This window comes from Telopea speciosissima, chromosome 8 (genome assembly GCF_018873765.1).
Source record: "Telopea speciosissima isolate NSW1024214 ecotype Mountain lineage chromosome 8, Tspe_v1, whole genome shotgun sequence".
NCBI classification, from domain to species: Eukaryota; Viridiplantae; Streptophyta; class Magnoliopsida; order Proteales; family Proteaceae; genus Telopea; species Telopea speciosissima.
Window position 1 is genome coordinate 60,597,035 of NC_057923.1, and position 12,241 is coordinate 60,609,275.

The 12,241-nt window shown below is 41.3% G+C and overlaps 3 protein-coding genes across 3 annotated transcripts; 1 reads left to right on the forward strand and 2 right to left on the reverse strand.

Annotated features, from left to right (window-relative positions):
• Nucleotides 1-160: 160 nt before the first annotated feature.
• On the reverse strand, nucleotides 161-1,519 carry LOC122670994 (probable aspartic proteinase GIP2). Its single transcript, XM_043868066.1, has one exon. The coding sequence runs from the start codon at nucleotides 1,517-1,519 to the stop codon at nucleotides 197-199; it is 1,323 nt and encodes a 440-aa protein (XP_043724001.1). The 3' UTR covers nucleotides 161-196.
• A 3,022-nt stretch (nucleotides 1,520-4,541) lies between these two features.
• LOC122672533 (probable aspartic proteinase GIP2) lies at nucleotides 4,542-5,890 on the reverse strand. The gene has a single exon (XM_043869996.1). It carries the CDS (start codon nucleotides 5,888-5,890, stop codon nucleotides 4,562-4,564), a length of 1,329 nt encoding a protein of 442 aa, XP_043725931.1. The 3' UTR covers nucleotides 4,542-4,561.
• A 1,799-nt stretch (nucleotides 5,891-7,689) lies between these two features.
• LOC122670993 (probable aspartic proteinase GIP1) lies at nucleotides 7,690-9,144 on the forward strand. Its single transcript, XM_043868065.1, has one exon. The coding sequence runs from the start codon at nucleotides 7,705-7,707 to the stop codon at nucleotides 9,061-9,063; it is 1,359 nt and encodes a 452-aa protein (XP_043724000.1). The 5' UTR covers nucleotides 7,690-7,704; the 3' UTR covers nucleotides 9,064-9,144.
• Nucleotides 9,145-12,241: the final 3,097 nt, after the last annotated feature.

Here is a 12,241-nt window from a genome sequence, read left to right on the forward strand (position 1 = left end):
AAACAAAGAAAGTAGGAAAAAACTGTGATCTAAACAACAGAAAAACAAAAGAAAGGAAAACGACAAATGGAAGATAGAAAAATAAAAGAGAAATGAAAGACGAAAGATTATATTTTCAATCCACCACCACTAGATAATATATATGGTGAATTAGTTATTCTTTTGGGTTTATGAATATAATTGCTTGTTCTAAGCACTAAGCAGAGGAGGTGAAGTTAAAGTTGGCGCATGTGGTTTGCCTAAAGAGCAGAGATGAACTGAACCCAAGCTTTGAATTGGCTAGATTGAACTGCAACAGGTTGTCTTCCAACTGATACCCACCAATCACTATAGATGTCCTGGGATTCGACCCTCCATCCATGAACCCAAGACAGAGCACATTATTGCCCACCTGAACCATCGAGTTTGCCCCAAAGATCCTCCAGTACACATTCTCGCTCTCCAACACCAAATCGATCGTCGGCACCGCCGGTCCAACTCGTGTGCTACCGACGTTCTGCGAGCTAAAGCACACCCCAAATGGTGACACAGCCCCAACTCTGGTGATGTTCCTGGCCACCGCCGCCTTAATGAAAGCCTTTGTAACGGCTTTATAAATTGATGTCTCCATCACGGTGTATGGATTGACGGTGCTGATCTTGGTCCCACCGTAGCCATCACTGCTGTTGATGGACAACAAGGATTTGTTGAGTGGTACAGCATTGCCGCTGACATTGATGGAGTTGACTCCGATGAAGTACTCCGCGGAAGCATCACCTGATGAGTAAGCCGATGCGGTGCTGACGGGGTTGATGTATAGTTTGGTGTAGATGAGATTCGTGGAGGCATCAACGTTCTGGAGGAATTTATAGGGTCCACTACCGAAGAATAAGACACCGTTGGATGAGGTGGAAGACGAGAGACAGATAGCGAATGTCTTGTTGAAGCTAAAAGCGGAAGCGAACTGAGAGGGTAAGGAGATGCGGGTTCGACCCAATCCAGACATTCCTTTTGCGCCGCTGGCGAGGCCTTCCAAGAGGGAGGTAGGGGCGCAAGCGAAGAGGAATTTAGATACGGTCACCACCCGACCAGGGGTGGATCCATCGGTGGATTGGATTGAAATCACGTCAGAACCGAGTTGTCCGGTGGTGGCGGTGCGAGTGACGGTGTTGTCTATGATGACACCGCAGGTGTTGTTGTTGCAGCCGGGCTTAGGAGCAGAATAGCATTCGCTGCACCCGAGGGAATTAGCGAGGGAGCATTGGGAGGAGTGGCAACGAGCCGGGTAGTAAGTGGATGAGTTGTAACCTTGATCGCAATCAACCCATAAGGACTGCCCTCCCAAATCGACGACGACAGTGACGGACACGAGTGGTGTCCTCTGGTTGATACGGGTGAGGTATTGGAGTGTGGAAGCATCTTTGGAGATAGGAAGGACCAGTGCCTTGGGGCGGAAGGAGTGTTTTGCGTTGGACAGAGAAGCGAGGAGCAGCACAAGTAGAGAAGATGAGAGCAGGAATTGGAGAGAAGGAGGAGCCATGGTTTTTTGTTTCCTACTTTAGTGTGTAAGGCTTTTCTTTCTTTTTATAATTTGCATTCTACACCGACGCGGGAGTACGTCAAGGAAGGCGACTCTGTTTACGAACAAGGAAGATGAGGAGGGGGGGTGTTGAGAGATAAAGTTTGACTTTGACTACCAGATACACTATGAGTGGATGAAGATTATTGACTTTACACGTGTGTGATTGTTTGTCTAGTCTAAAGATTGAGCTGGCGAATGGAAGGGACGTCGGAACCATTATCTAATAATCTAATACTATATTATATATTATGGTAAAGCAGCTGTAACGGGAAAAAGAAAGTCTTGTCTCATCTGAATCACAATGCAAACTTTGTAAAACCTCAGATTAGATAGACTTAGCACGTGGTGGGTTTCGGTGGACATGTGGGCCTCTCGGAGTGATAAAATCTATTCTGTAAGAATATTTCATCTGAACAGCTATAAATCGTTCACGTGCACTCACGTAACATGATGATTTTTTATTTTTTTCGGTAAGAACATATAACGTGATCACCACTAGGCACTAGCTATCAACCCCAAGGCCCAAGCCCGCCTTAATTAAGAACAAAAAACAAGAAACACAAAAGCCAAGCCTAGTGATCATGACCTCTGCATTTGGCGTTACTTTTGAATTTTGAAGATGTTATCTATTGAGGGATGTGGGCAAAGGAAGTATGTGAATCTTAAGATATTATTATATGGGGCTGGGGGACATTTAAATTTGAATGGTTGTATTGAGTTGAATGAAGAGAACGGGATGCATAATTAGTCAAGATCCAGGTGCTAATATCTTAATTAATTAGTTTAACTATTTACAGTTGAGATTTGAGAATAGGAGACTTTTGTCATCGAATGTTATGAAACCAAAACCCATAGCCTTTGGGGTAGAAAAGAATATGGCATATGAGAAATTGAGAAGATGAGATAACACTCAATAGGTACTTGTTGAGCACAGGATGATGTAGTGTTTGTGATAGAGTAGGAAGTATGGGGGATAGATCTCATTCTAGCGCTCACGATCTTCGAATCTTCAAGGTAATGAAAACCCCAATTACAACAAAGAAGAAGAGCAAACAATGAAATTTGATTCATAAACTTTAAGATGATCTTATTTTGTTCCAAATGATCTTAATATAATAAGGGTCAGATTACAAAGCAAAAGAAGATCTTAAAAAACAAAAAAGGAAACGAAATAATATAAGAAAATAAAATAGGAAACTAATATTCCTAAATCATGCACAAAACTTTGGAGGTTGCATTCACCCCTTGAACGTGCAAATTTGGCTTCGAAATCTCCGTCCAATGAATAAATCCATTGAATAGATTGTAGAGAACTGACTAATGTTTCTGAAAATGTATTATGGCTCTCGTAACTCCGCCTTAGCAAAAAGTTATGACCCTCGGAAGTTAAGCTAGAAAATTAATATCTTTGGTCTGATTGGATGGATTTCTGCCAGTCCAATTGATTTAGGATCTCTTAAAAAAATCTTCTCCACATCAGTACCTCCCACTTGTGAAAAACTCGTCCTCGAGTTATGATTTGAATAAAATGGTGTCGTAGGAGAGAAGTACTCATGCAGATCCACAACATTGAAGGCCTTCAAATGTTGGAAGGAAGATCCAATACATAAGCATTGTCATTACTTTTCTGCAGAATCCTGTAAGGCCCATACTTCTTATGTTTTAGCTTAACAAAGGGACTGTCTAAATGATATGCCTATAAGTTTATTAAGAACTTAAAATCCCCTTCTTCTTTTTTTTTATTGTAACTTGTCTTATTCTCAAAATAATTTGAAAATAACTTTTCATTATGTAACTATGGTAGCAACAAGAACAACTAATAATGACACCAACTATTACAATATTAGTGGTGATTGGTGAATGAGATTCAAAATGATTATGTAGATTTCTTCTATAGTTTCTTGAGTTGCCATTTCTCATGCAACTTTGGTGCCTATTTTCGAAATACTTTGCTTTCTTCATAAAGAGGTTCATTTTTGAAGACATAGATTAGTTCACTCTGGAGTCCAATCACTCCTAAATTTGGGGTTCAGATCGATTTCATTGTTTAAGGTTAAGGTTTCATGGATAATGCTTATATTCAAGGTTCATGATTTAAGAGTGAGTTAATATTTTAAAGTTTAGGGATTAAGGCTTAACCTTCTAGTATTTAAGTTTGAGATTTTTTTAAAGTGTCAAATTATTTGTAATCTTACTCTTTTGCCCTTCTAATATAACATGTTTTTTTTTCCTTTAATTTTCAATGAAACAAATCATGCCAATCCACATGTGTACTCGAATAATATGCAAGACAATGATAAGTCATTTTGTAATTAATTTTACAACCTGTTAAATTTTTGAGAATAAGATAAAAGATAATCAAAAAATATGTCAAATTCTAAATACAACAATAAAGATGGTTTTATATTGTTTTTTGACAACGATGAATAGAAGGTTATAAATGGTGAGAACCTTGGAACTGGGCAGTTGAGATCTATTTATGCAATCAAAGAAAAACACAAACGAAATGACTGCCTCACATTGAAACACATGGCGGGATGAAATGACCACCCTCGCGATTAGACACATGGAGAGTGAAATGATCGACTTGCACTCCCATGAAATGTGAAATGATGCCCCTATTGATGCTTCCACAGTGCTCCCATTGGCTCGCGCAAGGGCCATTCTCCCCCACGAGAAACACTTCCCCAAAATCAATTTTAGAATTTTTTAGTTTTTTGGTTAAACGACTGAAGGTGGTCATATATATTACCCATCTCTTGTATTGGTTTGAACCTTTAAGCAATCCAAGTATTTGAGTGCACCATCTTTTTCCCTGTTTAATATTATAAGAAAACACCATCAGGTAGAATATTGGGTCTGATCAGATTGGCCCAAAAAATTAACCGTTGCCATTCCAGAGGAGGCTTGCTAGAACATACGATACAAGATAGTTCATTCTATTGATACAGATTACAAATCCTTTTTGGATTGAAAAAACCAAGAAGAAGAAGAAGAAAATTATCTTTGATATGAGGATCCTCCAGGAGAGGGAGAGCAAGTTGTTTGTCTGGTCAATAGTGAGGAAGAGAAGCCTAATCTAGAACTGGCAAGATCAAACTGTAAAAGATTATTCTCCAACTGATATCCCCCAACTACGATCGAGTTAATGGGTCTCCATCCCCCGTCCAGCATAGCCAAGCAAAACACATCCTCCTTTACCCTCACCATTGAATTTGAGCCCCAAATTCTCCAATACACCATCTCACTCTGCAACACCAGATCAATGGTCGGCACTACCGGCCCTGTTCTGGCACTAACAATGTTTTTTGAGCTGAAGCACTCCTGAAAAGGTGGTACAGGTGCTACTCGAGTCATATTAAAGTTGTTGATCGCTGCTTCACTGAAAGATTTTGTGACAGCAACAAAGATAGATGTTTCAATTGTGGTGTATGGGACAGCTGTGCTTATCTTTGTTCCTCCTCTGCCTTCTCCATCTATCGATAGCAAAGATGAATTCAACTGTACAGATTTTCCATTGATCGTGATCGATTTCACTCCGATGAAGTAATCGGCGGAGGGATCTGGACCTGCAACTCTCCGTTCATTAGAATTTGCCGTGATCAGTGGAGTGTACATCAGATACTTTGAGGCATCCATGTCAGATTGCAACATGTACGGCCCATCACCGAAAAAAATAACACCTTGTGAAGAGGAAGGCGGCAAGCAGATGGCGAATTTCCGGTGGAAGTCAAAGACTGCAGCAATTTGCGATGGAAGTGAGATTCGGTTACTTCCAAGGCCTAACATTCCTTGGGCGCCGCTGGCCAGGCTACTCAATAACAAATTTGGGGCACAAGAGAAGAGGAATCTTGTGTGGGCGCTAGCGTTGGATGGGTATGTGAAGTGAAGGATATCTTCCACAAGCTCCCCAGCTGATGCCTTGTGGGATATGGGGTTTTGTGGATATAAATGACAGATTTCATCGTCTTTGTTGTTGTTGTTGCTGTTGTTGCAGTTGCAGAACCCACCTCCGGTAGTTCTGGCGGCAGAGCATTGGATGGAACGGCACCGGACAGGGAAGTAGGATTGGGAGACGAAGGTGGAGTGGCAGTCAAGCCATAAGAAAGGACCTCCAACATCTAGAACCAGCTTGAGGGAGATAGGTGGAGTACCTTGAGCAATGTGGTGGGTTATATACTGGAGAGTGCTTTCATCTTTCCAGATAGGAAGGGGTAGAGAGTCTGGAGCGGCAGATTCTCGTCGGGCTTCGGAGAGAGTGAAGAGGGATAAGAGGAAAAAGAAGAAAAGGGTTTGAAGAGTAGGGGTGGTGGTAGCAGTAGTAGCCATGGAATGGAGTAATCGAAGACGAAAGAATGATGTGAAGTGAAGAATCGAAGAAGAGAAGAATGAGATGATAAGTAGGAAAGATTAAGGAAGAAGGAAGAGAACCTTTCCACCTCAGCAGAACAATAAATAGATAAGGACTTTGACGCTTTCTCCATTCCCAGCGGTCCACTTAAAAAATGTTGAATGGTTTACTCGTATGCCGTATATCCAACTGGGAGATTCTTATCACGTGTTTATCACTTTGGTTTGGACTTTTAAAATTTTTTTTTTTATATGATATGTAGCTAATACCTACCTAATCTTTCCTAAATCTTACCAAAGTCCCGAGTCAAGATCATCGTTGGAACTTATCCGGTTCAGCTGGTTGGTCGAAATCGAAACAGGTATAGTATAGCGATGGGAACAGGAACAAAAGTATCTGGTTCAACAATCGCCCTCAAACCCTTTTTTGTCTTTTATTTGAACAGGAACAAAATTATCTGGATTGCATTCCAAACACAAACACAGCCTAATTGTACATGTACTTTTAGGCATTCCCTAAATTTCCCTCTAACAGTGCAATTGGTCGGGTTGTACTAGATTCTTTTAAAACCCCAGTCCAACCCAAAGTTCCCTTAATTCAGCCTATACCCAGCTTTGTCTGGATCAACTTGGATGGGCAAGGCCGGGTTGGCCTGATTGACCCTAGCTGCCTCTAAGTATTGTTCTAAAGAATTGACCAAAAGGTGTATTAGATCTATATCATTTATATGTAACTATGCATTGTACTATTGTATTCTACTAAATTATTAGATATATAATTTACCCCCAAAAAATTATTAGAAATATATACTATTATTTTAAATATGGGGAAAAGAACGTGACTAGGTAGCATGGCCTGTGTGACTCTTGCACCTAGACATTTACCATGCTGCCCCCATGAAAGGCAGAAATTCCACCTATGATGACGCTTGTGTGCATCTCCCATTGGTCAATGCGTGTGTATAGACTCTAGAGGCCTAGGCAGCGATCCCTTTCCCTTTAAATATATTGGACCAAGCCTGGCTCAAACAAAGGCCTAAGCCCAAGCCCAACCAAGCCTGACCTTGGGCCTAGAAATTCCAACCTAAACCCAATTTATGGGCTGAAAACCCCAGTCCATGCGGTTCGGTGGGCACAGGAAAAAAAAACAGAGAAAGTGTTCCCTGCACTGAGGGCAGATGCACCCAAACACATGGGACGTGATCAAAATGATGGGTCTGCCCCTGAATGACCCAAATGACATCCACATCCCACTCCATGTGTGGGTACGCCCTAGTGTGCTCCCGGAGAGAGAACATTGTCCCTTTAAAAAAAAGAGCAATAATTTCAAGATTTTTTTTAAAAAAAAATTCCGGCCTATCAAGGTGAATTATATTCAGGAATAAATTTCCCAAATCTAGGGCAACCATGAAAATTAAAATTACTACCCTCTGCTCCTTTTCTATCCGGAGACATAATCGCTAACCAGTTTCAGAAATGGCAAATCTTCTGGGAAAATACGTTTGAAGTAAGTACCCACAACATTTCAGAAACTGCTAACGTTTCAGGCCCCAAATGAAATACACATTATCCCCCTCTATTCACATTTCAAACACTACACCGGCCTGCTTTGTTCTTTATTTCTTTCTTTTTGATTTGCTTTGGATCAAGATTCAAGACACTAGGTCCTTTAGTTGATTGGCTTTATTCAATTTATTACAAAATAACCAGCTTCACCGACCTCCAAGCAGGCACCATTATTATCAGAATTAATTCAGAAAGCTTTAGTGAAGTCATTCTCAATCATCGACGCCATGGCCCTCCTCTCTACCTCCAATTTCTTCTTCTTCTTCTCCTTAATATTCTTCTTCCCTCCCTACTCCTCATACTTTGCAGTCTCTCTACCAACAGCACTTCTCATTCCCATTACGAAAGGCCTCTCCACCCTCCAATACACAACCATAATCAAGCAGAGAACGCCTCTGAAACCCACAAAGCTAGTCCTGGACTTGGGTGCTTCTTTCAACTGGGTCAACTGCCAGAAGAACTATCAATCCTCTACTTACAAACCCATTTTCTGCAATTCCTCCCTCTGCGCTTCCCTCAAATCCTTGGCTTGCTCCAACTGCTACGAACCCCCTCGTCCAGGCTGCGCCAACGACTCCTGCGCACTCTTCCCAGAGAACTCCGTGACTCGGGACTCCACCATAGGCGACGCCCTCATCGACGCCATCGCCTTGCCCACCACCGATGGATACAACCCGGGTCGACTCGTTCTCATTTCCGATTTCGTTTTCTCCTGTTCTCGAACTTTCCTCCTCAAAGGCCTGGCCAAGGGTGTCGCCGGGGTTGCCGCGTTGGGTCGATCAAATTTCTCCCTCCCGGCGCAGATTAGCACCACCTTCTCTTCCCAGTACTTGTTTGCGCTTTGCCTGTCCGGTTCATCCTCGTCCACGGGTGTCGCTTTCTTAGGCACTGCTGGGCCCTACGTGTTCCTTCCACAACAGGTGGACCTCTCCAAATCACTGATCTACACATCGCTCATCCTTAACCCCGTCAGTGACACCGTCATCACCTATTACGGCCAGCCGTCCGATGAGTATTTCATAGGAGTCACAGCTGTTAAAGTAAACGGAAAGGCAGTGCAGTTGAACGAAACACTCTTAGCCATCGATGATGAAACGGGGTTCGGTGGGACCAAGATGAGCACCGTAGTACCTTACACCACCATGGAGAGTTCCATCTACGAGGTTTTCACGGAGGCTTTCATCAGTGAAGCCGCAGCACTGAACCTCACTGTGATCAAACCCGTGAAGCCGTTCAATGTGTGTTTTCCGGTGGATGAGGTGGGGAGCACAAGGGTGGGACCAGCGGTGCCGACCGTGGATCTGGTGATGGAGCAGAAGGAGAATGTGTTTTGGAGGATATTTGGGGCGAATTCGATGGTGAAGTTAGGGGAAGAGGGAGAGGAGATGTGGTGTTTGGCTTTCGTGGATAGTGGGAGAAATCCAAGGACATCGATCCTGATAGGTGCTCATCAGATGGAGGATAACCTGTTGCAGTTTGATGTAGGGTCCAAGAGGCTTGGGTTTAGCTCTTCGCTTCTACTCAAGCAAACCACCTGCTCTAACTTCAACTTCACATCCTCCTCCTCCTCCTCCAACAACCGTTAGATCACCTGCAGTATTCACTTTGTTTGCTAGTCGTTCGATTTGTTTTGTTTACAACCATTTTCCCATAAAACAAACATGACTTTATTAGGGGGGAGTGAACTTGCGAACTTGATTCTTCTTGATAACTTCTCTGACAATCTAATAATATATATCATGGGCTTGGCCCAAAATAAGGGCCAAGCTGGGCTCAATCTTCAGCATAAAATTCGGTATTTCGGTGGGCTGGTCTTGTTCTTAGAAGCTTGACTTTTCTACAGGCCCACGGGAGTGTAGATTTTTAGATGGCAAAAGTTCATTTGGACATGTCATCCTAAAAGTTTATCAAGATGGCTTATCAATTTTTAGTCACGTGTGGGACGGTGTGGCAATCTTGATCATTTGATAAATATAGTTCAAGGGCCGGGTTAGATTAACAACATGTCAAATTTCTAGACTCTTTTTTTTTTTTTTTTTTAAGAGTAAACAGAGAATTTAGTGATGATGAGAATGTGTAGAGTCGGTGGCTTCACTTAAACAAAGGTTATGAAGCCACAGAATGGTAAACAGCCAATCTGTTATACACATGATAGACATCAAATACCCTCCTCGGGTGTTGCCGTGTTGTCCTTGTATGCTGATGAATCCATTTTTTTTCCTAGGGGGTGTGATAGGTACCTATTCTATGGGAGAGGGAGGGAAGATGAGAACCATGAGTAAGGGTGTTAAATTGTTCGGTTTCAGTTAAATGGTTCGGTTCGGTTCGGTTTGACTAGTTGATGTTAGAAATCGTAACCAAACCGTTTAACTAAACCTTCTCATTATCAAAACTTGGACTGTTTGGTAAACGGTTTTAAAATGGTTTCAGTTAAATAATTCTTTACAGTTTTACACGGGTTCAATTAGACGGTTCTATATACATTTACTACTCTATTTACTGATACTAGTTATGAGTTAATAGTTATTACTTATCATTTATTAAGTTATTAGTTTTTTTTTTTTTTTTTTGTGGAAAAAGATATCATTAATGAAGAAACGTGACTGCTTAGTAGTTGCTACTTGCTAGGTTTTGACTTTTAATTTATCAAAAAAAAAGTTAAGTTTTTAAACAGGTAGACAGTTTGGTTATAATCGGTTTTAATTGGATTACACGATTTAAAACCGTTGGACTAATCAGTCAAAACCAAATCGAACCGATTAAATAAATAGTGTTATTTCTAAAATAATAATCGGACCATTTAATTAAACGATCTGCCGGTTTTGGTTTAAACGGTTCGTTTCGATTTCGGTAAATGGTTTCGGTTTAGTTTTGACACCCTTACCCCCATGAGGCTGGAACCCAAGACTTCATAGTAAAGTGGGCTACCAACTATGCTAGGTAGTTGTTTAGACTTTTCAGCTTTGCTATCACTAAAGAGTGGAGATGAGAACAATACTATCTTTTTCAGAGCAAATATATCTTTTGTGTGCTAGTTCGCAATAGATCAACCAATCTAAGTCAATCACCATAAACTATATCGATCACCACTCCTGATTTGATTCTGCAACTCTATAATCAAGTGGATCTTGTAACTTCTAAAGGTGTTTATACACATCTAGGGAGAGGATTAGGTATGCTACCAGAAACAAGCGACATACACCAATCATAGGGCTGGACATAGGAGGGAAAAATATCTTCTTCTTTTTTAAAGTGTATGCACCACACAAGGTCAAGAGATTGATACTCCTGGATTGCTTTTGTGCCATAAAGACACTTCTCTCGCCTCGTCCCCCCTTGGTAGTTGTAGTATTCTGTTGGCTTGTCTTAGCCTTCCCTTCTAACTTAGATTATATTAGGACTGACCCCCCAAAAAAAAAAAAATAAATAAATAAATATTTGAAATTTTGACAGAGCCATCCTTCCATGGAAAAGGATCTTATGCAGCCGTGGCGGGAGCTGCACATGTGCAGCACCGCTAAACGACAGCAAAAACAGGAGTAAGGTAGTCGTTTCATAGGTGGGTCCCACCTGGGCCCCACATGTGAAATGAACACCTCCCCCCGTATTTGGGGTGGTTTTTCGAGCTGCACAAGATCCAACTCCTCCTTCCATAGCCTTAACTTGAGATAATTTACAGCACATGGCATGAACAGCCTTATTAATTGCAGAGTACCGGCCAGTCTTCAAAGGGTTTCTGATTCTTCTCTTCAAGAGTAATTCAGTGACAAGAGGCAAGCACTTGTACTTGTGTATAATATTTCATTTCACACAGAACAATAAGGCTCCAGCTTTTAGCTGTGAGTTGGTGTGAGGGGGCTTGTCCTTCTAACCTTCCCTCCCCCTTAACCCCGTAGCATTATTCATTCCCTCACGGGCATTACCTCGTTTGGCTTACTATTCTATACTAAATGGTTTCAGTCACCTTGTCTCTGTGTGTTCATTTCCCCATAATAAATATATAAATAAAGTCTATGTGCCCAACAAGAACCCCCCAACTACCTCGGCAAAGAAACCCCTATGGCTTCAATTGTATATTCCGTACTTGCCATTTTGGAGATTGAATTGGGTGTATCATCCCTACTCCATCATCATCATCATCATCTTGGGATGCATTAATCAATCACCGATTAGTGATTCCCATATAGGAGATCTTTCAAAGGGCAGGCTTCGGTGCAGTGATAAAGTTGCTCCATTGGGACTTAGTGGTTGAGGATTTAAATCGGGAATTAAATAATCTCTTCACGAAGTTGGGGTAATGCTGCATATATATGACCCAAAGGCTGGCAGGAATGTTCCTCTGTAAGACTGGCCGCCACTGAAATGGGATTTTAAAAGTATTTTAGAAAATACTAAAACCTAAGAAAGTATTTATGAACCCAAAGGGGAAGTGAATTATTCTATTTCTTTAGCTGCCAGCCTTGTACAAGTGTAGCTGCAAATTTTATTTTTTTTTTGTTTCCATTTTAAATGGGTTTTAGCTATAATCTAGGAGCCCCAATAACGAGTATTAATAATTTTAGGCATTCAGATATGCATGTGTTTTCAGAAGAAAAAAAGATCCTCTCCAATGACATTTAACCATTAGAGTCGGGATGGATGGTGTGCGATTGACTATGGTGGTTAAATGTCATTGGAAAGGATTTGGACTCGTGTTCTCAACGTAGTAAATACGTAGTAAATACGTAGATTTGCATGGGATGAAAAGAAATTATTAGAAAGATA

Coding starts and splice junctions, on each gene's coding strand:
- LOC122670994 (XM_043868066.1), bottom strand. CDS start 1,519: ATGGCTCCTCCTTCTCTCCAATTCCTGCTCTCATCTTCTCTACTTGTG.
- LOC122672533 (XM_043869996.1), bottom strand. CDS start 5,890: ATGGCTACTACTGCTACCACCACCCCTACTCTTCAAACCCTTTTCTTC.
- LOC122670993 (XM_043868065.1), top strand. CDS start 7,705: ATGGCCCTCCTCTCTACCTCCAATTTCTTCTTCTTCTTCTCCTTAATA.